Genomic DNA, 25048 nt, shown 5'->3' on the forward strand with positions numbered 1-25048 from the left:
ACCACAGGCAAGCCAGTGTATGCTTCACAGAAGCATCTAGTTTTCAGGAGATTCAAGTTTTCGTTGCGTAACATGTAGCTCTAATAGTACACTATACTGTTTTGTTATCCATGGTAGTAGTATTGTAGTTGGGGGTACAAGCTCAAAAATTCAACTGAAAATTCAAATAACAAATTCAACTAAAAATTCAAATAACAAATTCCACTAAAAATTATTCTATAATTATTTTTAAATTCAACCACAAAAATAATTTATATGTTTTTTAAAAAAAATTCAACAAAAAAACAAATCTATAAATTTAACAGCGGTCCAAATATAAATTTAAACTTGAATCACGAACAAAGAAACAAATAGTTAATCCAATACTGCAATCCAATGGCGCAGGATGGCGCATTGGTGACAGCACTCGCCTCCCACCAATGTGGCCCGGGTTCAATTCCCAGACTCGGCGTGGCGTCATATGTGGGTTGAGTTTGTTGGTTCTCTACTCTGTACCGAGAGGTTTTTCTCCGAGTACTCCGGTTTTCCCCTCTCCTCAAAAACCAAAATTTGATTTGATGTACGTTAACTTGTTAATTTCAATTTACAGTGTCCCCGATCAGTGCTCTTCGGCGCTAGAAGATTAGACACTTAAATAAAGTTCCTTTCCTTTCCTTTCCTTTTCCAATATTTGCATAATTAAATCGAAGAATCACAAAGCGTGACATTATTAAAATCTAACTGAAGGGATTTTCCCATGATTTTAACCAATCACAAACTTCACATTTTTACTTCACAATTGTGTAGTTTTTCAGTGAAACTTTTCACATTTGTGAAATCATTTTGTGAAGTTACAAGCAGTGTGATTATTACTAATGGATTAACAACTGAATCACAAGAATAGTTAAGACAGCAACGATTGCATGGAAAATATAAATTATTTTTACTTTCACAATCTTTACAATTTAATATCTTATAATAATATGATGATGAATTGCACAATTGAACTATATGATGAATTATGTCAAAATTATATAAATTGTCCATTTTGCGAACATCAAATATCTGATTATTATACAAACAAACAAAGTAATTGTAGTGAACAACCTTATATAACTGAAGATAACAGTCGTTTACTATGTATTAACTGTGGTGAAATTGGTTATGAAATTTTTAAAGATAATTACATCAATTTTTACGAAAATATGTATAAGATAAGGTAAAAATCAGTTTATATCAGAAAATATCATATTATTAATGTTCTTGATGAAATCAGCCTTTCAACTAAAAAACCCATTCCATCATTTGTATTTAATAATGTTTTGAAAATGTTTGATAAGATAAACAATATATTACCACAGATTAATCAAAAACGTAAACGAATTATTTTTATTAAATATATTATTCATCGTTTGTTTATTAAATGGGGTATTGATTTTGAAATTAAAATGACTAAATATAACAAGACTCTAAAATATTATGAGGAGTATTGGAAAAAAATCCAAGCATTAATTTAATTGGTGACAAACTTTATTTTTTATTTTTTTGTCTGAAAAAGCCAGACAATTATCAATGTTAATATTATCTATGATAGAACATTTGTTAAAAAAAGGTTGATTCATCAAAACGCCACTTCTTAAACTATTTCTGAGTTCTGATAATATATTAAAATAACTAGTATATGCAAATCTGCAATTTTCTAATTTCCGATCATATTATTTTGCAGTAGCATATGTTTGTAAAAGAACACCGGCTCCTGAAATAGTTCCTAAAATTATAGGATTAAGAGTAATACAACCTGATATTGTACCAATAACTACTAATCTAGCTGAACCAAGATTGGTAGATAGATGCATTTTTTTGGTAATGTTGAAATGATTTCTTATAAGACCAAAATTTTTTGTGATAATATTTATAAAAGTATTTTATTTCTTTAATTTTTTGATCTGATAGATTTTTGTTATATGATTGAAATTGAATATTTTTTTACTCATATTATGTGTATACATTATACGTATTTTTTATTTTATCATCGTATATATTATTTTCATCAATAAATTGAATCAAGATATTGAGCTCTTCATTTGGTACATCTTTGTTTAAGAGTTTGACTTTGAAATGACCGTTTTGTAATGTTATATTAATATTAAATGTCTGCTTTTGTGTATTGTGATTTGATACGAAAAAATCGTGTAATGACAATCGAAACCCATAATTAATTTCAATGTTTAGTAGTTTATAATTAAATTTGAAAGAATTATATAAAATTTGAATTTGTTCGATTATTGATCCATTTGGAAGCAAGACTCTTTTATTTCCATGTATAATAAACGTTTTGGCTGATGCATTTGTAATTAGATAACCATGTAAATGTAAGCAACAGGTTCGAAGCACTAGAGGTGGAAGAGGACGTGAATGACGACTGCAGCCAGATAGAGAAAGTGTACACAGAGACTGCAGATAAGGTGATGGGAAGGGTGAAGAAAAGGAGTAAGCAATGGTTGAGGGATGACACATGGAGGGCAATAGAGGAAAGGAGGCAGATAGGAAATAAAATTGACAGTACCAGATCAGAGCGTGTCAAAGGAAGGCTGCGCATAGAGTACAGGCTGAAGGACAGAGAAGTGAAGCGCAGGGCAAGAGAGGATAAGAGACACTGGACAGAAGAGATCGCTAAGGAAGCTGAGAGATCTGCTGAGAAAGGACGCACAAGAGAGCTGTACCAGGCGGCAAGAAGACTAACTAATAAGAAGATGAGACAAGCCGCTGCCGTAAAGGATAAGCATGGAGAAGCAATCAAGGACAAGGAGGTGAGACTTGAGAGATGGGCGGAGCACTTTGAAGAAGTGCTTGTGAGGAAGGCACCTTCGAACCCTGTAACAGATGAGGAGACAGCGGCAGAGGAGATGAGGGAGATGGACACAGCAGAGATCAGGGAAGATGAAGTCAGACAAGCCCTAAGGAAGACGAAAAGTGGAAAGGCACCTGGAATGGACGAAATACCCGCAGAGTTGCTGAAAGCAAGCGGCGACATAGCAGTACAAGAACTGACAAGACTATACAGGAAGATATGGAAGGAAGAGAGAATACCAGATAAGTGGAAGAAAGGCATCATCGTCAAATTACCAAAGAAAGGGGACTTGAACGAATGTAAAAACTGGAGAGGAGTGACACTGCTGCCAGTAATGAGCAAAATCATGGGCCGAATCATAATCGATCGGATCCAACGGGGAGTGGACGAGGCCCTCAGAAAAGAACAGGCGGGGTTCCGTAGGAATAGGAGCACAGTGGAGCAGATCTTCATTCTCCGTAAAATCATGGAGCAGGTGAATGAGTGGAGAGCGACGCTGTACACACACTTCATTGACTTCGAGAAGGCCTTTGATTCGATCCATAGAGAAAGCTTGTGGAAGATCATGAAGTCGTACGGCATACCTGAAAAGCTGGTGAAGATGGTTAAAATCATGTATGAGGAATTTGAATGTACGGTAATGGATGACGGGGAACAGACGAGGTGGATCAAGATCACGACGGGAGTCAAGCAAGGGTGTGTTATGTCAGGATTTCTCTTCCTCATAGCAATAGATTGGGTGATGAGAAAGACGACACACGGGCATAAGAATGGAATACGATGGAACTTCACCAGCGTATTAGAAGACCTTGACTTCGCAGACGATATTGCTCTGATCTCGTCGAAGTACGAACATATACAGAGCAAGACGGATCGATTGGTGGAGAACGCTGGGCGTGTAGGACTGAAGCTCAATGCGGCAAAATGCAAGATGATGAGATCGAATGCAAAACGGCAGGACAGGGTCAAGATTGGAGAAGATGAAGTCGAAGAAGTGGAAGAATTCGTATACCTCGGAGCAACGGTCAGGAAAGATGGTGGTGGAACTGAAGATATTAGGAACCGACTAAATAAAGCAAGAAGGGCGTTCTATAACCTAACCAAGATATGGAGGTTACGGAGCATAGGACGCCAAACGAAGATCAAGCTGTTCAAGACGCTAGTACGCCCAGTACTACTCTACGGATGCGAGGCATGGAAAATGACAAAAATGGAGGAAAAGAAGATGGACGCATTCCAGTTTGTGTGCCTCAGACGAATCCTCGGAATTCGGTGGCCACAGAGAGTGAGCAACGAGAGGATAGGGGATATTACAGGAATAAATAAGACCAGTGATGAGATCCGCAGGAGGCGCTGGAACTGGATCGGGCACGTCTTGAGAAAAGATGCAACCGACAACTGCAGGGTAGCGTTAGGGTGGCAACCAGAAGGGAAACGGGCAGTAGGTCGACCAAAGACCACGTGGAGACGAACCGTGGAAAATGAGCGAAAGAGTGAAGGGTGGAACAGCTGGAGAGAATTCAAAGTCATAGCGGAAGACAGAGTGGGTTGGAAGACGAGGGTTGCGGCCTTATGCGCCTCCTGGCGCGGAGAGATCTAAGTGCTAAGTAAGTAAGTAAGTAAATAATGTGATGTTTTTAAAATATCAAAGCCGTTCATGTTGATCGGCATATGAAGTGTAAATTTTTCATCAGATGACACTTCGTAAGCTATTTCCCAATCGTAAATACTTTGGTTAAGGTCATGTAAAGCGTTATTTTTGATACCATATATAAGAGCATATATTCTCAACTTTGTTGGACTGCTATTGTCAAACGTGCTTTTAAAATCCACATATAACCTTCTTTGAATACTTTGTGAAGAACCATCAGGAAATAGATTCACGATTACTCTGATATAGTGATATTGGTTTGAAATTTTTTGACAATTTTTTTTTTGACAGCTTGAACGCGAGCTGCTAAATTCATTGTAATTGGAGAACACAAAGAGGTAACACACTGAAATGAGTGATGCGAACAGAATCACTCATGACACGGCGGAGCGCCCGAAGGGTGAGAAAGGCATGATAGTCATGCATGAAAGAAAAATCGGCACCCAGTGACCTATTGATATGCTTTAAAATATTGATGTAATTAATAACTGAACGGTAACAGGATAGTGAACGCGAAAGAAAAACTAAATAGGCTGAGAAGGACCGCTTCGAGACCGGAAACGGAGCCAAGTTATAATATTCACAAAATAAAATATACGCGTTCAACTGAATTCTCATTTTCCTCTTCGTAGACTCTTGAGATGCCCGCGACTGAATCTGGAAGGCGTATTCCAGTAAAGTCTGTGAGTTTTCTACAAAGGAAACACCGTCAAAAATAGAAACTTAATAAAATGAACATATTAGGTAACGGTGAAATGGAACAAACTGTCTGGGACAGGGCACTCTGAGAAATGCAGGCTGACGGATAATGCATGGAACTGAGCACTGAAGTCTCCGGTGTGAAATCTGCTTAATGAATCGGCGAGCCAATTATCACAACCACGAACATGACGAACAACCAGCTGGATGTTAAACAAGGCAAGGAGCAGCCAGAGTTCTCCTAAACATTGCTGCACGAAAACATTAGTGGAATACTGCGAATTGATGACTGAGACACAGGTAGAATTGTCCGAAAGCAGCTCTACTTTGAGGCCCTCAAGCTTGCGTGACCACAATTTGATGGCGATCACAACAGTAAGGAGTTCCAGTTCGTTGATGTGAAGATCTTGAGAGAGAATGAAATCCGGAAATTCGCGGTGCAAAAACTCCCCGAAACAAATCGCCCCGCAACCGGACAGGCAAGCGTCAGTCGCGAACAGTTCGGGATTGGAAATGAGCACATCGGAAGGAATAACCGAAATGCCATTGTACTGCGAAAGGAAGAACAGCCACCAGTCGAGGTCTGAACGAAGCTCATCAGTGAGCGGGAGAGAAGTGTTCTGGGGACGAGAGAAGCAAGGGCGTGTAACAAACGGCTCATGAACGCCCGGCCAGGGCGCACGCAAGCAGACACAAAGAACAATTTGCCAAGCAACTGCTGGAGTTCGTGTCGTGTGAACGAAGATTTGTTTAACCATTTGTGCAGCTCTTGGTGCAATTCAGAAATACGAAAAGAAGGGAACTGACAATGTCATGTCCAAGGTATTGATCCAAATACCAAGGCACAGCATATGATGGCAGGGTGGTACATCTTTTTCGGGGACGCCATAAGGCCAAGATCATTAAAAAGCGAGTTCTTACGCTGGAAGGCCTGCTGAGAAGAAACAGGAGACTCCGCACCGTAGAAGTCGTCGATGTAAACATCGACCGAAAATCCCTCGTTGGTAAGGATGTGAACGACGCTTTTAGTGGTTCGCTGGCAGATCAAAGTCGCCGAACGACGACCAAACGGTAGTGAGGTATGGAAGAATAGCGAGCCATCGACGGACATACCCAGCAATGGATAATCTGCAGGATCGACGGGAATTTGTCTATAAGCTCGCCTGAGATCTTTCTTGAAAACGTGGCAACCGCGACCCTTGTCATTGATAAATTCGACAAGACGATCTATGCCAGGAAGGCGCAACTTGAAATACTGCGCTAAATAATGATCTTTAGAGATACTGTCATTAACAGAAGAACCCTCTGAAAAGCTCAAATCGTGGACGATAGGCAAATCGGTAGAGTCACGCTTGGGCACGCACATAAGCGGTGAAACGACACAGTTGGTGTTAAAAGGATTGCAGTGAGATGGACCCATGACTGACTGATAGGCAAGTTCTTTTGCGATATATGAGGTCAAACAATCCGAGTTAGAAAGTGCTGAAGAATGGTTACGAAAAGTGGAAAGAGGCAAAACATCAGAAAGGAAATTAATCGGCCAGGCAAAACGCAAGAAATCAACGACGATTCTGTCCTCATAAAGCTCTAGATATTGAGACCAAACGTTAAAGCCGGAATGTACAGGGCGCTAGGCGCCGAAAGCATTAGGGGCGCCCCATGCACGAACCTCGTCGGACAACTGAAGTAAAGATTGTAGTAATGAAGAATATTCTGATGAAGGAGGTGAGGGCTGGTGAGAAGGAATAGGATATTTCCGCTTGGCACAATTGAGCATAGCATATTCAGAAGAATCACAAACACGACAACGATGCACGAGCTTGTAAGAGGCATCACTGATATTGCAATGACATTTGCCGGAGTAATTCCACTCCTTGCAATAATTCTCCTTTGCACGAGAACGAACTTGGGAATTACCATTTGGACGAGACGGGATGGTAGCATTAGATCTCATATCCTGATGTGTGAAGAAAGTCTGAGCACGATCGCGAATCGCGTCCGACCAGGACCAGGCTAGTCTGCCCTGCTCAATGGCATTGTGGACTGAAAAATGAAAATCTCGGACACTGGACCATGAATACGTGATCGCGCGGTCCATTAACAGCTGCAAATGGGCCAACAGAGAAGGTTGAGAGGACTCTGGCTGCTCCTTGCAAAATTCCAAGAACCCACTAACAAACTCTGCAAGATCAAGCTTGTCATAATCGACCGTACCTGCTCGCTTTCTTTTTGTTGCGAAGCTGATCCAGCGTGGTGAACTGTTGCACAGGAGCGGCTGGCGTTGAACAAGGTGCAATCGCTGTTTCCAACTTCACAGGCAAAAACTGGGGGTGGGGCGACCAGCGAAGAGTTTGCGGACAATTTCGTGAGCTCCAGTTTGGCTTCTGCGATCTTTAGTTCCGGGGCGAGGCTCTCTTTGCGGAGAGTTTCCAAAAGAATGAGATTCTCCACCGATGCGGACTGGTCTGTCTGGGATGGAGGCGATGGCGCTTTGTCCTTCTTCTTAGGCTTGGTGGAGGATTTCTTTGGCTTAGCGCCTGAAGGCTCGGAATGTTCTTGCTCTTCTAAAAACGCTGTTAGATTTTCGATGTCTTCTGGAAAAAGAAATTCCGAGGACGATTTGGATTTTGCAGTAGATTGCCTGGTGGATAGAGGTATCATTGAAGGGCGCATTGGAAGATTGCGAAGAGACAAGTACACGAGATGCTAAAACGAACAACGGGAGGCCGCAAATGACCTTTGAAACATCAGGAAATCAAGTTGACCCAGGAGAAACTTGACACTGCCTAGAGACATGACCGCAAACAAAAGGGGGTGTGTTCCTAATTACATGCTTTGAAAAGGTCAAAAACCCCACATAACGACTATCTGGAATAAATTTCAGTACAACATGTATATTTTTGTGAAAAGTTGTCTCTTATGAGTTTAAACAGTTCCCAGTCCCAACGTCCATGATATAGGCTAGATCCATCTGTTTTTTTGAGGACGTCGATTGAAAAAGCATTTTTACGGACAGTGTGTGGCATTTGGTTAAAATCTGTTTTAAGACTGTCAACTTCAATACCAAAATCATCGATAAGCGCACCGATGGTATCAGTTGCATATTTTAAAACAGTGAAAAGTTGTCTCTTATGAGTTTAAACAGATTCCAATCTTAACGTCCGTGATATAGGCTGGATCCATCTGTTTTTTTGAGGACGTCGATTGAAAAAGCATTTTTACAGACATTGTGTGGCATTTGGTTAAAATTTGTTTTGAGACTGTCAACTTCAATACCAAAATCATCGCTAAGCTCCCCAATGGTATCAGTTGTGAACAGTTATAAAGTCTACGGGTAGATAAAAAAATTATTACAACATGACGTAATACAAAAGCGGGTACTAATTACAGTGTGACACCAAATATCAAGGTGTAAACTAAAACGTGAGAAAAGTGTTGTAATGCTGCAATTGTTTGTTAAGTTCCCGTTTGATCTTATTTATATAAAAAGCTTCTTTGAGTTTTAAATCAATTGAGATGCTGGCAGAATCCAGAATACTAAAGCACGAAGGGGAGTATTTGTTCTTACATTGCTTAAAAATATGCGAGTTTTTATCGCTTTCCGTGTGTTCCTTTATCGTGGTAGAAACGTGGCGACTAGTTTCGCCAATATAACGGGAATTACAACCCGCACAAGAAAATTGGTAAACTACCATGGATTTTTGAGCAACAGGAGTACGATCTTTAACACTAAACATGTTTTTCATTTTGAATGAAGTGAAAATTAATTTGATAGTTAAGTCAGATTTGAAAAAGCGCTGAGTAAGTTGTCGGAATTTAAGTTTAGCTATTTTGGAATAATGGCGGACAAAAGGGAGTTTAAAATAACTTGTATCATTGTCATCATTAGTGTTCCGGCTTTTTTGAGAAAAAGACCCGTCAAGATACCGCTTGAAAGTTCTGTCAATAATGTGCGAGGGAAATGAATTACGTATCAAGGTGTCAGAAAGTTTATTAAGATCGTTTTGAAGGCCGGAGGATCCGGAGGTGTTGTTGATTTTATAGATTCAGTCGATAAGAGTTCCGATAAGGCCAATGTTATAGCATGATGGAGTAAAACTAAAGAAATTAGTTCAGAGACCAGTGTAATTTTTTTTATGAAAAACTGAAAAAACACAATCACGCGAAGAGTTGTCAACAAGTATGTCAAGAAAGGAGAGTTTACCATCATTCTTTCTCGAGCATGACCCTCAATTTCCTACCAAAAAATCCGACTTTAAGAAATTGTTCTCATTCGCTACAGCCGAGACTCATTTTCTTTTTAATGGCAGATTTTATGACCAAGTTGATGGGATAGCGATAGGCTCTCCACTAGCACCCATCCTAGCTAATCTTTTTCTTGGTTTTCGACGGCTTGCACTCAAAGGTCATCTTCCCACTAGTTATTTTAAATTATTACAAGCTCTCTAAGTGACGCAAACTTGGACTGCCTATGAGGAAACATGTTCAATCGCAACATTATCAATCGAAAAGCTTAAATGGGTTTGACAAACTACTCAATTTTTGTGTGGAGGCAATTAGCATAAATTCAGTTTTAGCACTTTTCAAAGTAGAAAGCTTTTACAACGTGTTATACACACTTCCCCTGTTTGTTCGTCGGCACAGGCTTTTAGAACGAGGCATACACACTTTCCCTTGTTTGTTTCTCGGCGAAGGCTCCAAGGTATACACACTTTCGGTTGTCGGCACAGGCTTTTAGAAAGAGGCGTGCACACTTTCCTTGCGTTCCTGTAAACCTTTGACGGCATGGGTTTTGAGAACGACGCATACACACATTGTCTCGTTTGTTTTGGCAGATGCGGTTCAGCGTGTTCATGTTTATGGACAACAGTTCATTCACAAATTGGACCGCGACGCATACACACATTGACAGGCATAAAAATTAGCAACAACATGCAATAGTCGAATCGACACGGGTCGTAAAAGGGTTTCACGAATCGTACGGATCGATCGATTCGTGGGGACAGCTGTGCGACGGTATTATCTAATGAGATGCATTTTTGTGGTTGACAGATCGTGTCTTCGGGTTTTTTCCGCATAAAAATGAGCGACATGCTGCCACTATAACATGCAATACTCGAATGGATACGGGTCGTAAAAGCGATTCAGGAATCGTACGGATCGTTCGATTCGTGGGGACAGCTGTACAACGATAACTTGCAATACGCGAATGGATACGGGTCGTAAAAGCGCTTCACGAATCGTACGGATCGTTCGATTCGTGGGGACAGCTGTACGACGATTTTATCTAATGAGATGCATTTTTCGGGTCGACAGATCGTGCATTCGGGTCGTTTCACTTAGTGAGTATTGGACATGCATGTCTCATTGCATTAGTATGAATCAACTAAGGCGTGATATGTCCACAACGTCTCACCCATCATTTGAAAAGCAGAGCTAAATCCTTTCCTTCTATTACAAAGCGACGAACATCTCCACCAAAGATGCGGCAGTATATAAATGCTACGACACTACCAAACAGAAACTCTTAAAAGCGTATGAAGACTCGAGACGGCAAATTGCTCTTCGCAACATCACACAAAAAGAAGTCTTCAAGATACGTCCCACCACGTCGTTATCCTCAACAAAAGGTCTCGCATTGAAACAGCAAACAATAGTAATACTCTGAGACCTTATCATCCGTGGAAACTAAGACTGTCAAAGAAAATCAGTTGACATCTGTAAAAGGTAATTTAACGCCTGATTCGGATTCCGCTGTACCATTACCGACAACACCGGCACCATTCACTTAACACTATGGTGTAACACCAAGAAGTCAGTAATAACCAATGTTACGCCATCAAAGATGTACGAATAAAGCTATTTAACTCCAAGAAGTACCCCACAACTATTCGAATCGGTCGAATCACACCTGCAGATGATGTCTTTCCACCCCCACCACAATGCAAGAACTGTTCAACAGCCTCTTTGACAGTGAAAGAGTCGACAAGATCCTCTTAGCGGACACCTTTCAAACCTGGTTATCTTGCGTTAAATGTGCAAAACAGATATATAACTGATCAAAACAACGGCAACAAACGTAAGTCTTATGAGGTGTATAACATGTAATGGGGTACAATCTGTCTTCTCATGCGCTATAATGGGATCAGTTCGAATTGCCATAAGCCGAGATCAGGACCACGCACTTACCTTTCTTAAAGTGTTCACACCACCTCTAGACACCATGCATTTTCTTATTTTATTTTCTCGTTTGCCCATACGTAATAGAGTTGTTTTCCGCACAGAAGGTACTTCAAGTATAAATCGAACTCTCCATCTCCTCATTCACAGGCGATCGCGATGACCACTGGACCGGAGTGTGGGGGTAGGAAATAGAAACAGTTGTCTGGGTGACTGGAAACAAGGTTCCAGCCAATGACCCATCATGATCCAACGACCCGATAACGCATCTCACCAGCGTAATTACGCATTTGTGTAATTCTCCCGCTATTGTTAAGAAACAGTATAAAAATAAATACCATCGCAGAAAGTTGCAAAGCATCTGTTTACTAATTTTAATGCGAATATCGTTAAATGTGGACTTTGGACTTTAGACTACGGATTGTACTGGGTATTGACCAAGGTACTCCGAAGAAAATAACCACTGAAATACTGTGAGCTTCAAAGGAAATTGGCTTAAAAACCTTTGATCAAAGTGTAGGCTACATGTGGCCTCTTGTTTTATACATACCCCATAAAATAATTACAGAAAGATATCCCAATATTTTAAAACGATGATGGGCAGTGTTCTAAAAGATTAAACCAGTTTTAAAAAATAGACTGGTCTGAAAAAAAGGAACTGATTTGAGAAAAATCCAGCCCAAAACAAAATTAAATCACAACAACTATACATCGCTAAGCTCCCAAAGTTTAATACTAGGTCTTATATCAATCTGGGTCTGCCGGGGTTAAAGCCTTTGCTCAGGACTGGTCCAAGGATATAATAGCTTGTTATACCCTTTTGTCGGTTTAAACTGCAAATTTGTTGATCATCTGAGCTTCTGCTTCAGGCAGTTCCCTACTTATACCACTTTGGATGTTCGTCCACTTTTGGCTGCGCCTATGTTTCGACGGTCTCCACCGGAGCAGATTTGTCCATGACTGGGTTTTTTCTTCCAGATATTTCAAATCTTTTCGTCCCAGGCAAAGTTAAGATCACAGTTTCCCGGTGGTTGTGGTTCTTTTTGGTTGCCCTGTGTATACATCTTAGTTTGCCTACAAGGCAAGCCACCGAACTAATGTTTGTGTTGTTTTTTTGCGTTCTAGAGTTCTGTATTAAATTACTGTCCAATACGCCCGAGCTTACTTTATGCTGCATGTTTCCGTTTAGGTTGCACTGGTTAGAGGTCTCAGTTAATCATTCTCGACTTCTGTGTTTTAAGTATGGCGTGTTGATATTGAGCGTTAGCTTGGCCTTGTTACCCTCGCGCTTTCTTCGATAGTTTCTCAAATATCGTTCTAGTCTTGTGTCGGGACTCCCTCTTACCCCTCCCTGAAAATGGGCCTGGAACCCAGGCGGGAAAAGAGAGAGTCCTGTATTACTTGCAGGCGCATGCTCGGAATGAGCAAATCATATTGCATTAGATGCCAGGCTGGATAGGTAAATAAAGGGAACCTTGAAATCGTGTATGAAAATTACTGTGTGATTTGCAATGTCAGGAAAGAGAACATCTAAATTATGCCTCGTCGTGACCAAACGAGGAGAAAATACTCCGATCGCAGTGATGTTGGAAAATTATTGCCGAATAAATGTAACGACTGAGAGAAGATCGCAATAAATCGATGCAAAGGCTAGCGACAAAACAGCTCGGAGTCAGAATGTATGTATGCAAGGAAAGTGCTTTTAAGTAGCAACAATAAAAGAAAGGTGACACACGCTTTTAAGTGGCAGTTTTCATCTTTATCAATTAATATTCACGAACAAATTTTGACCAGAAAAAAAAATTGTGACAATTAACGTCCGAATAATCGATGTTTGACTATGCATATATATGTATAAATTTAATAGGAACATTATTGCTTCATCATTGCGTTATCAAAATAAACTGGTATGTAAAGAAACAAATAGTCCAGGTTGTGATTCAATTTCGTTTAACTTTTTATCTAACCTTATCAGCAATATATTAATAATACTCAGTTTTTCTGTCATGCAATCGTCTTTTAGTTTTTCCTATTTTTGAAAAACCCGTTCGCCCACGAACGGGGGCTTCTGATTGGTGCGGCACAGTCACAATGATTGACAGGTGACAAATTCTGGAGCAAAATATTTCTCCTAAGTTCTAGCGTGACAAAAGCAATGGTGGAAGATGGGGAAGGTTTTGAATCGTGTGTCGAAGCTGAGCAAATCTGGTCTCGGGTTTAACATTGAAAAGGAAAAAGAACTGTCAATGCACCATCTCTTTAACTGTATAGCTGTAATGGCCGTTTTGCCAACAGGATTCGGAAAAAGCTTAATTCCTCAGATGTTTGTCATGATGTGCGGAGTGCGAAATAAAAGAAATTAAAACGAAGAACCGGCTTCTCGAGTATCATCGTGATTTCTCCATTTCAAAGCATAATACGCGATCAAGTAAGTGGCCTGTTAAATCTTCTCTTAATTATTGTGAGAAGAAAGCGGCTCCTTTGTAAAGTCATTCGCTTTTTTAAAGCACTTTTACTTGCTATTTCATCTACGATTTCGTAACGATTTTACCAAAAGCGTACTGTGGATTATCAAACTAGCGAGGAGGTTTGCCTGTAATTTCCAGGAGGTTTAGTACGATCCATTTCGTCAACCACTCTGCACCAACAAAACAGCCAGCAAGTCGCACTGAAATCGTCGTTAGTTTTAAACTTAAACGTCTTGAATGGTTTCATGGTCATCTTTGCTGGAGATTTGCATTTAACGGCCTTACTTACTACCCATCGAACTCTGTACGAGTTATGTTTCGTATTCTACCACAGGTAACCCAGGCTCACTGTGGGTGCCACATAGGTAAACATAGAGGACATATGAGGCGAAGTTTAGGTCTGAACATTTGCTAGAAAATGGAAATAAAAATCGATAAAACTTACCATGTGGTGAGCTGTTGTTGTCTTTATTACGTACAAATTTCGGGGAAAATGGTCCCCGTTCACCTTCCTTCATAGTATAGTGACAAGGTAGGAGACGGAAGCCAGCTTAGGGAGTCCGATCGACCCAAAACAAGCACGATTTTTTTCGCAAAAATCAAATCCAGTCGCTAAATAAACACGCCAGGCTCGTGGAACATGAATTTCTCCAAACCATGAATCCACTGAAGCATCTCCATGTAGCAACGCGAAGCCACCAGACTCCGTAGAACTTGTAAGTTAACCTGCTAAAATGGCGGCCAGAAACCGTTGTCCTCGCAAAGTGTCCAATTCAAAATGGCACTCAACTCGGGACGCCTGGTGACGAGTATAATAAGTTCTGGAGGGAGGGGAGTCCCAAATTGCTAAAAACAAAACTCACTGAGCAATCTGGGACTCCCCTCCCTCCAGGGGGACTTATTATACTCGTCACTTGGACACTTTGCGAGGACAACGGTTTCTGGCCGCCATTTTAGCAGGTTAACTAACAAGTTCTACGGAGTCTGGTGGCTTCGCGTTGCTACCTGGAGATGCTTCAGTGGATTCATGGTTTAGAGAAATTCATGTTCCACGAGCCTGGCTTGTTTATTTAGCGACTGGATTCGATTTTCGCGAAAAAAATCGTTCTTGTTTTGGGTCGATTGGAGTCCCGACGCTGGATTCCGTCTCCTACCTTGTCACTATACTATGAAGGAAGGTGAACAGGGACCATTTTGCCCGAAACTTCGTGTACGTATTAAAGACAACAACAGCTCACCACATGGTAAGTTTTATCGATTTTTATTGCCATTTTCTAGCAAATTTTCAGACCTAAACTTCGCCTCATATGTTCTCTATATTTACCTATGTGGCACACAGTAAGCCTGGGTTACCTGTGATTTTACGAGCGCACGGATTTGCTTACAAGTTCTGAAAATTGGATGTTGTTTTCGATAACTTCTATTCCAACCGCTATGCAAATATCAGCTAGAATTTGCCCGTAAGTTTCTTTTCGATGGTTTAAACAAATTCTCGGAAGAAACATAACCAGTCGTACTCGGCTTAGAAGATGCTGTTACAAATTTAACTTTAAAATCACACTGGCAAATCCATTATTTCGTATGTCATCCATCTGATCTTCTACAATTGGAACTCATGATAAGAAGGACTGATTTACAATTAACATCAGACTCGGATCGAAGAAAAACCATGTAGCAAACAGACTTGCCAAATCCTGTTCCAGGTTTAACAAAACCATCATTACCGGTATCGACTGCATGAATAGCTTGCAGTTGTTCCGCCTTAAGCACATAGGTAAAGTGGCATTTACGCGAAATCAATTGCCTCCAGAAACTTGGCGTTATAATTTCCTTTCACATTATCCCCGTGTATCCAGTGCAAAAGTATACGGAATAAACTATGCCCAAATAAGGAACCTTTTCTTCCAAATAGCGTTTTTTTCCCCCAGTTTTGGGGGGAAAATGGCGTCATTCCGAGCATGCGCCTGCAAGTAATACAGGACTCTTTCTTTTCCAGGCCCATTTTCAGGGCGGGATAGGGGGGAGTCCCAGAACAGGACTAATATCGTTCTACATTCATACGTTCTAAATTCATTCAGCTTAGCCGTGTATACGCGTTACACTTTCACTTATTGTTATCAATCAATCAATCAAGCAATTAGCATAAATTGCTATTTTTCCAGCAAGTAGCAGAGGCCTGGTTTAGAGTGGCAAGCGCTTGGAATGCCATGTTATCTCTGTTTGTATTTTGGGACCGTAAAGGGACCGAGGTATTCTACGGTCAGCCTTCGCCGCGTGCACAAGTCCACTTTTGTTTATTGTTATGTCGCGCTGAAAAAAAAATTCTTTACGCCTTCTTTAGGCTGTATATGATAGCGTTCATTTACATTGTAAATAGTGTTATTCACTAAGAATACCCTAAGACCCCAAGGGTCGCACCGCTGTCTTTGTTGGGGTACACGTTCCCCAGTTGCTGGATTTTAGGGATTTTTGTGTCCGGCTTTGGGGTATTGCATTATCTATAATAGCGTTGATGTATAAATGTTTTTGTACCCATTCCAATATTAAATAAATGTGACGATGGCTTGACTGTCCAAAGCGCCCATATATCATCTAATTTATGTGTCCGTCCGGTTGAGTAGATAGTGGAAGAAAATCTTAAATATTTGCACAGATTGAAACTATTGGATATATAGTTTACGTCATAGAAAGTGCGGCGTACGGAGTTTTATTCACGAGTTGTTTGTGTCAAAAACCCGAACGAGCGAGGAACGAGCGAGTGTGGGTTTTTGACACAAACAACGAGTGAATAAAACCCCGTACAAAGCACTTTATATGTCGTGAACTGTTTACTACACAGAAAATAGTTTTCTGAACCCAAATTTGAAACAAAAACTCACTAACAATAGAACCAAATGCAAATTTAATTTAATTCAATAACAAAGTACGATTTGCACTAGATGCACGAGTGATTGGCATGGAAACGCCTTTGCGCTATCGTTGATTGGTTATACTTCCACATGTGAAATAGCTGTACGCCATTCTGATTGGCTGTATAAGCCTTTTCCACATGTGAAAATAAAGCGTATAGATTTGTACAAATGAGCTTTATGGAATAAAATTCTCATGTTATGTGTAATAAAAAGTTACAAGGTCTTTAACAACTGGGTCTGGCCAAAGAAATCTTACGCACCCTCAACTACACCCCCACCCCCCCTCTAAAAAAAAAAAAAAAAAGGAGAAAAGAAAAGAAAGAGAAATAGCTGCATCCTATACCTTGTTACTTCGAACAAAGCAAGTTCGAACCTTATCTGAAAAATCTCTATCTGGAAAACAACTCAATTACATACGAAGTATCGGTATATGGGAATCTTACGCATCTCAGGAAAATCGTCCTCCCCCCCCCCCTAAAAAAAAAATAATAATAACAGCCAAATCCCAGTTTGTTTCCTCGAACAAAGTAATTAACATAACATTTTGAAATCTGCAGAAGAATAGCCACAAAAAAGCCGTAATTTGTTGTCTGGGAGAGTTGAGCTGGACTTCGGTGCCTGTTTGCAATAGGGTGGGAAGAACAGTTGCCTCAGACAGCATTCGAGCTGTTTGATCCTCTTTGTGGGTTTGTGGGGGACGAGGTGTCAGTTGAAATAACTCCATTAGCGAGAGGAAAGCGTTATTGATAGCGCTGGCAATATGGAGTTTCTTGATGTGCTGTGCAACCACAGGATCCATGCCACAGATAACACACGTTTGATGCAAAGTACTTTCTCCGAAGGGATTTACACACAGGATTCACGACTTTCCAGAAATAGCGATAACGTACAGTGTCTCCTGAGCGAAATGTCCCCATCAACGGCAGTAAAGTGTCTAATTTTAAACCAAGTTTTGAGGGAAAATAACTGAAACAGACCAAATGTTGTACCGAATTCAGTATGTATTAGCATTCACATTAAAATCATATGAAACCACCTGGAACAAAACGTATTAATCTCTAAGAGTTGAAATTGGGTACAACATTGTGTTAGCCGATTTTGGTCTATATTGTTTACTTTCCCGCGAAACATGGTTTAAAAATAGACACTTTTCTCACTCTGGGAACTAAGTCAGTCCGGGTTTGGGTACATCTGAATCTTTGGTAATGGACTCTTGATTTTGTCAATTCTTTTTAAAAACAACTATGGTGACATACATCTTAAGTTAATGCAACTCAGTCTGTCGCTGTTGGGATCTCATCCGAGCATATTTTTACTCTATGGTTCTCCCATGAACGTGTAATATCTCGCTCACTATAACATGGAACGTCGTGTTGGCAGAAACTATGATACTAAAAATTCCGTAGAAAAGGAGTCACGGCAGGCTTTGGATGAAAGCAAATGCTCGCAAAAAGGAAAATACTTCTTTGACACAAGGTGTCGACAGATGCGACTAGAAATGTGTCAAGTAGTTTTGCACATCTATTAAAAGATCATTACACTCAGCATCAACAAATTTATACAAACAACACGAAAAGTGAGAACGAGTGTTATGGAATCTTTCATGCTTAAATGTTATCGAACATTTAAGGAAGAAAACCGGGCACTGTTTCCTTTGGAGCTTTTTAGGTTTAATTTGCGTAATGCTGGAAAAGCGTTTGGTCTGTCTTGTCTGTTGGTCAGCTTTTATTTACCAGTTCCTTGCCGTCTCTGGGAAACGTAGAACATAGGTCTGGAGAAAACTCAAAGATTAATTTTACGCGGGCTTTTTGAGACTAAGAGAGGAAGACTGACACGACCTTGTTCCCAGCTTCAGTATATATTAACGGGTTCACTACGATCTCTTTCAATCGCATTGACCCTCAAACAACATTTCTATGTTTTAAAGATTGTCTCACGGTTTACCTTTTGTCTAAAGGAGCAGGCTAGCATGGTTCATGAGGAGGTTGTATTTTTCTTTTTCCACAACTCAGTTAGTTATGGATCTGTATAAACGTTCTGTGTTCATAAATTTTTGGGAGAAAATGTTCCTTAATAAAAAAAGTATATGGCAATTAAATAATTATAACATTTTACATCCCAGCAGCAAGTCATCTTTACATCGTTTGAAAGACAGCAGTGCACCAAACCGCCAAAGTCATGACTGAAATCCTCATTTTAAAAATGATTGCACCTAAATCAATGGAGAAAACGAAACAGATAAGTTCTTAGCATTGAATACAAATACTCTACGCAATTACATTTTTTATAGTCAAGGAGTCTTCACTGCTAACAAACGTAAACTTGACCATTGTTCCTCGCTATGCTGAAACTGTACTTATTTCATAGGTACTGAGACTTATCCACGAAAATCATAGTGAATAATTAGGAACACGAACGACAATGTGAAGAAATATCGTTTGTCCAGTCAGCAACGCAAACGACGAAATTTCACTAGTGATGAATGAACGTATCGATCGGAACGGTCATCCGACAGCCGTTGCGCAAATACCGCGTGCTTTCAAAAATGGCCGAGGGAAGGCTTGCTTCTGTTCGCTCAGTTGAGGAATTTATTTTAGAACAAGAAAACAGATATGTCGCTCAAAAAACTGAATAAGATGTACGATTGCTTTGAACGACTTTTGAAAACGAACGTGGTAGACAGGAAAATGGAAGTTATTCCAGCGGTTGAGCTTAATGAATACTGAATACATCAACCAATTTATCATTTTCTTCCGCACTAAAGACGGCAATGAATACGAGCCGACTTTCCTTCGAAGTTTAGTGGCTAGCTTGGAACGACAACTGAAGAAAAAGGGCTATTCCGAAAGCATAACAAACGACCTGGTATTTCAGAAAACGAGAGAGGTTTAATCTTTAGTCCAAATAATAATAAAGAAGCAAGCAAAGGGAAATATACTCAAAGCGCCGGTAGCTTTGTCAAGCGACAAACTAATAACACTCTTTACTTTGGACTACTTTGAAATATCTAAAACACAGTAAATGTTGTAAATTTTATTAAATAAATTGTCGGTTGAGTGATGTTAAACTACTGTTTATTGTTTTCATTGCCCCACTCCATTTGTGCAAAATAAATTTGTCTATCAAACACTACCACGAAAAAAACCTCAGTACCTATGAAATAAACACATTACAGCATGGGAAATGCTTTGTACGATTTTATTTACTTGTTGTTTCGTATCAGAAAACTCACTCGCTCGCTGCGCTCACTCGTTCCTTTTCTGATACTACTCAACTCGTTAATAAAAATCGCACGCGCGCATTTTCCGTGAAGTAATCTCTATTTTCACATCAATCAAAACCTTTATTTGTGCTGTTATGGCATGCACACGTTAACCTTCTTACATGAATCATAACTCGTTTGTTTAATTTACTGATCTCGACTCTTTGCAATTACAAAGTCCTGAACAGAAGCGGGCCAAGACTAACTATTTGGGTGATGTTTAAGGGGAGCAAACAAGCGCGACTGTTGCTCGAGGACGAAAGAAAACCCTAACCTGCTTCCTTGCAACATTCTAACTGCTGATCACAACACCTCGCTAAACTGCGTGCAAACCAAGGAACAGTCGCCTATACATAGTTTGCAAGATGATCGGTCGGGTTGATTGTGGTACCAAGTGACTATACGTGTGAATTTAATCTAGGTACCTGATTTCATGGGTAGAGCATAATAAGTGACTCGAAATCCTGTCTCTGATTTTTCTCCACTTGTAAAGGTATTAGACTTAAACCTTAAGTACAGTTTTGCACCGCTGGAGACAATGTTTGCGGGAACGACTGTGGATGTGCAGTGTAGACTCAGCAATGGACTGTTGTTGTCCAGTCCATCTCTTACTTCCAAAATGTCAGTGCAGTTTGGGCCAAAGTGGAGTGGCCCTAGGAACGCAAGTACCACTTTATGATTAATCGACACATGGATTCTCCATATACATTCCATGTTACCAGGATAATCCAAAACGTATCGTGGGCTGTGAATGAAACCTCTGTGACTGGTAAGAGTTTTGTTCCATGGACACTCGCCTGTGAAAAAAAATGACTGCTTGTTAAGTTTACCGTATGCCTTTGCCAAACGTATTCAAACTGTTCATTCAAGTTTTTGCACATTCCAAACACAGGATAAAAACCACAGTTCAACATGCTCGACACATGTTTGGGTCCTTTTTAATTTAATCTAGTTTGCACTCCATTTTACACTGCAATTGTGCAGTGGGCCGGGGAGAAACAAAAGTGGCCATTTGTGGCCGTCCACCCAAAGGACGGCCACAACACCGGAAATTCCATCCCCTGATTTATAAAATTGGCATTCATATTACTGTTGAGTAAGAATGGACACATCAACTTGGCAAATGACGATTTGAGACATTTGTTATCTTAATGACGAAAGTTAATGCATATGAAAGCCATTATTTGAACTGCGTAGAAAATCGAAGTTAAGATGCTTATGACCTCAGTTATTAATTAACGTTACTTAAACAGTAACGAAAGGAAAGCCTGAAAAATTCAGGTTTGAACAGGATTCGAACCCTGACCTTTGGGATACCAGTGCAGGTTCGAATCCCGTGTTGTAGCTTTCGAGACGTCAAGTTATCTTTCAGTAAATACGCGATACAGTATGTTTGTAACCGCGGTCTGTGAGTTATTCTGTGTTCTTAACGCGGAAACATATCTGAAGGGCATAATTAAAGGTTACAACATCGCCGCCTTTCAAATTGAAATCTACCAAATGAAAATGGAATTTGACCTTAATTTGAATGGGAACCCAACTATTGCGCAATCTTTCCTTACACCAAGAAAACACGGACTGCCCCAAAGGCCTGAAACAAAACTATATTTTTCAAGTATACATAATCTCAATCAGTCCTATTTAAGTCAATGCTCTCCTATCGATTCATTAGTTCCAATCAGCCTAAAATCGCACTGAGATTGTAAACTTATCCTGAACGTTTTAATCATTGTTAAATTAAAACATGCTTTGCTATCAGTTTCTAGCACTTTTAGCAGCTTTCGAGCAAACACGTATATATTTTGGTTTTGTCGTTACCATGTCTCCTCCACCAATGGCGTAACTCCAACGAGCAAGGAATTGTACTCTTGTCAATGCTTAAACGAAAAGCATAAACATACCTTTGAGATCTTCAATAGCTTGGAATGTTGCACGAAATCCCTTATTGCTTGAAAATTTGTCGGATACAAATCGAATCCAGAGGAGGTGACCACTTCCGTAAATTGGGGATGGTATTCTGTTACCGCAATATTTGCCAAGGAGATTTCCCGATTCTTTGCCCTCTCGCACCTCCAGGAAGTCACAATCACAAGTTACTGAGCATGAATGAATTCCAAAATCGGTGCGGTTGAATGAAAGAAGCACATGGTAACCTTGTGGTACTATTATGATCCAGGAGCATCTGTGTTCACTTCCGTAATTTTGGGGGAAATTGGGACTCGTAATAGATCCAGACAGTCCGTTTAGAGTTTTGTTTGTGGGACAAGGGCCTAGTAACAAGTAAATACAAGTAACAAGTAAATAATTAGATTTGTTGAAATTCAAGAGAATTTTTTTTAATCGATCTTTGTAATTCATGCACTCCGTGCGGACCTAAAGTTACTCCTAAACTCCATACACTCATGCACTCATGGCTGTTGCATTAGAAGTGCACTACCCAGAATAACTACTTAATATAAACCTCAAAATGGATTTCGCCTGATTGTACATCCAGTATAGACCATTTTTATTAAATGAAAAACATCAAAAAAGTAATGAAGCTTATTTTTGTGTTTCTTTCAATTTTGATTTGTTCACGGAAAAATATATTACTGCCACAACAAATGATTATTTATTTAGCGATAGGTATGTTACAAAAGGCGATAACACATGCAAATCCCCTTAGAGAATCACGTGACACAACAAAAGCTGACAGAAACCGAAAATCGGTCCACGCTAACTAAAACACAAAATTTTAGCATTTTCAGGTTCATTCCGCTATGTTTCGGTTTATTTGGGTGTCACTCCGGCTGGTTTCGGTATATTCCGGTACCATTCTTGTTCACTCTGTTTCTATGATTCCGTTGTTATTCCGCCTTATTTCGGATAATTCTGGTACATTCCTTTCCGTTCGTTCCTGTGTTTAGTAAGAGAAACACTCTGAACAGGCTGGGAATAGCCCTTATTCACGATAGCCGCCATGTTGGTTTTCAAATTGTCATGGAAATTAGCCATGTGTTATGATGGGGGGCAAACATTTGAATAAAGGCAAATTGCGGAAAATCGTTTCGTCGAAATATTGAATTAACATTGCTAAAAGTACATCTTATAATTTAGAAGTAATTACCTTTCATAATAATTTTATATCTTTTGATTGCCTCCGATATTTTTGCCTTTCTACTTCGTTATCTGCTCATTTTTCAGAAAAAAAAATTCGAAGTAACTTGTGTAAGCATTCTATTTTACTAGTTAGGTGATAAACATTCAATGAACATGAAACAAATCATCTGTGTGGCTAAGATGCTTTCAAATTTGCATCCACTTTACGAAATGCCGCAGCGCGTGCTTTAACAAACTTTTACTGAAAAAACATTCAATGAACATGAAACAAATCATCTGTGTGGCTAAGATGTTCGTTATAACCTCTCGAACTTGTGTTGTTTGCTCCCTCAGAAGTGTGTAGCTAATTTGCATGATAATAGCAAATCCAACATGGCGGGTATCGTGAATAAGGTCTATTGAACCACAACATTCGGGTAGATCACCGCTGCTCTCTCGGCTAAGCTACAAGCTACCATTTTCAACGGTTAAAACAAGGAAATGAACTGGTGAAAGAGGTTTGAAACCACTCATTTCCATTCCATTCCATTTCGCTTCAGCACAAAAAGCCAAAACAGTTACTTTGATAATTTACTCGCTAAGTTGGAACAGTTTTATTCGCTGTGTGTGTGTTTATTTATTTATTGCAAAATTATTGTATTATCAATTGAAAGTAAAAGAACTTAAAAAAAACAATGCTTTCAAATTTCCATCCACTTTACGAAATGCCGCAGCGCGTGCTTTAACAAACTTTTACTGATAAACATTCAATGAACATGAAACAAATCATCTGTGTGGCTAAGATGTTCGTTATAACCTCTCGAACTTGTGTTGATTGCTCCCTCAGAAGTGTGTAGCTAATTTGCATGATAATAGCAAATCCAACATGGCGGGTATCGTGAATAAGGTCTATTGAAACCACACATTCGGGTAGATCACCGCTGCTCTCTCGGCTAAGCTACAAGGTCCTTGTGTGGGCCATAATTCATTAGTAGAGCGGTCACTATAAAATGCAGACTGCAGACTGATTTTAAAATGCAGACTGATGCCTAAATTGTCACATCCCGCGATATATTTTTAATAATAGGGTCACGCAACAATGTCGCTCTCGATTTCTCTGCTTTACGGTTCAGGATATTCGAGCCTTTTGACTATTGCCGGTTGTCACATGATACAATTAAAGACAGGTCACCAGTTGCTTTGCTCGCACCTGCTCCAAGTTCGGCGCGCATGGCAGGGTATTCTGCTTATATATCTAAGGTAAGAACAGCTTTTACTGTGTATTTAACATATCTTTATGCATGTCATGAAAGGGAATAGCACTCCCAAAGGCAAAGTTGTTGTTGTCAAGCGATTTTTTGGAGAGGGAGATTCTCATTTAAGGAACATTGCTAAGGAGGCAAAAATGCTTAAAAGCTTGTGCCATCCGAACGTTACACAATTTATAGGCGTTTGTTCAAAACCATTGGCAATAATGATGGAGTAAGAATACTTCGATTTTAATAATAAAGTATTCTCGTTTGTCTCACGACGTGGTCACTTGTGATGTAGATCGCGACGTTTCGACTGCATACTGCTAGTCTTCATCAGGCGATGAGGTCGACTGGTTACGCGTCGCTTTTTAAGCAGGGTGCTCCGCTGTGATTGGGTGGTTTTCAGCAGCTGTGATTGTTGCATTTCGATCCTCGCTGCTGAAAACCAACCAGTCACAGTGGAGCATCCTGCTTAAAAGGTGACGCGTAACCAGCCGACCTTATCACCTGATGAAGACAAGCAGTATGTAGTCGAAACGTCGCGAACTACATCACAAGTGACCACATCGTGAGACAAACGAGAATACTTTATTATTATTGTACTTCACCGCGGTGAATAACAGCAACCTTTTTTACTTCGATTGTATTCCCTTCGGCCTCGACCATCAGATATCCATCCAATTTGCAAGAATTTTTACATTTCCCGTGTTTCTGA

At 40.0% G+C, this 25048-nt stretch overlaps 1 protein-coding gene across 2 annotated transcripts in view; it reads right to left on the reverse strand.

Moving 5' to 3' along the window:
- Positions 1-16717: 16717 nt before the first annotated feature.
- Positions 16718-25048, reverse strand: part of LOC138016854 (exoskeleton protein RP43-like) — a 27856-nt gene continuing 19525 nt past the window's right edge. For both annotated transcript variants that reach the window (XM_068864031.1, XM_068864032.1), the window contains exons 5-7: positions 21904-22272; positions 20428-20799; positions 16718-18952 (exon numbers count right to left, since the gene is read on the reverse strand). In XM_068864031.1, coding sequence (XP_068720132.1) covers positions 18876-18952; positions 20428-20799; positions 21904-22272 — 818 coding nt within the window. In that variant the 3' untranslated portion in view covers positions 16718-18875. The remainder of the gene's footprint in view (positions 18953-20427; positions 20800-21903; positions 22273-25048) is intronic.

The sequence above is a fragment of the Montipora capricornis genome, chromosome 9 (assembly GCF_036669925.1).
Source record: "Montipora capricornis isolate CH-2021 chromosome 9, ASM3666992v2, whole genome shotgun sequence".
In the NCBI taxonomy this organism is placed as follows: Eukaryota; Metazoa; Cnidaria; class Anthozoa; order Scleractinia; family Acroporidae; genus Montipora; species Montipora capricornis.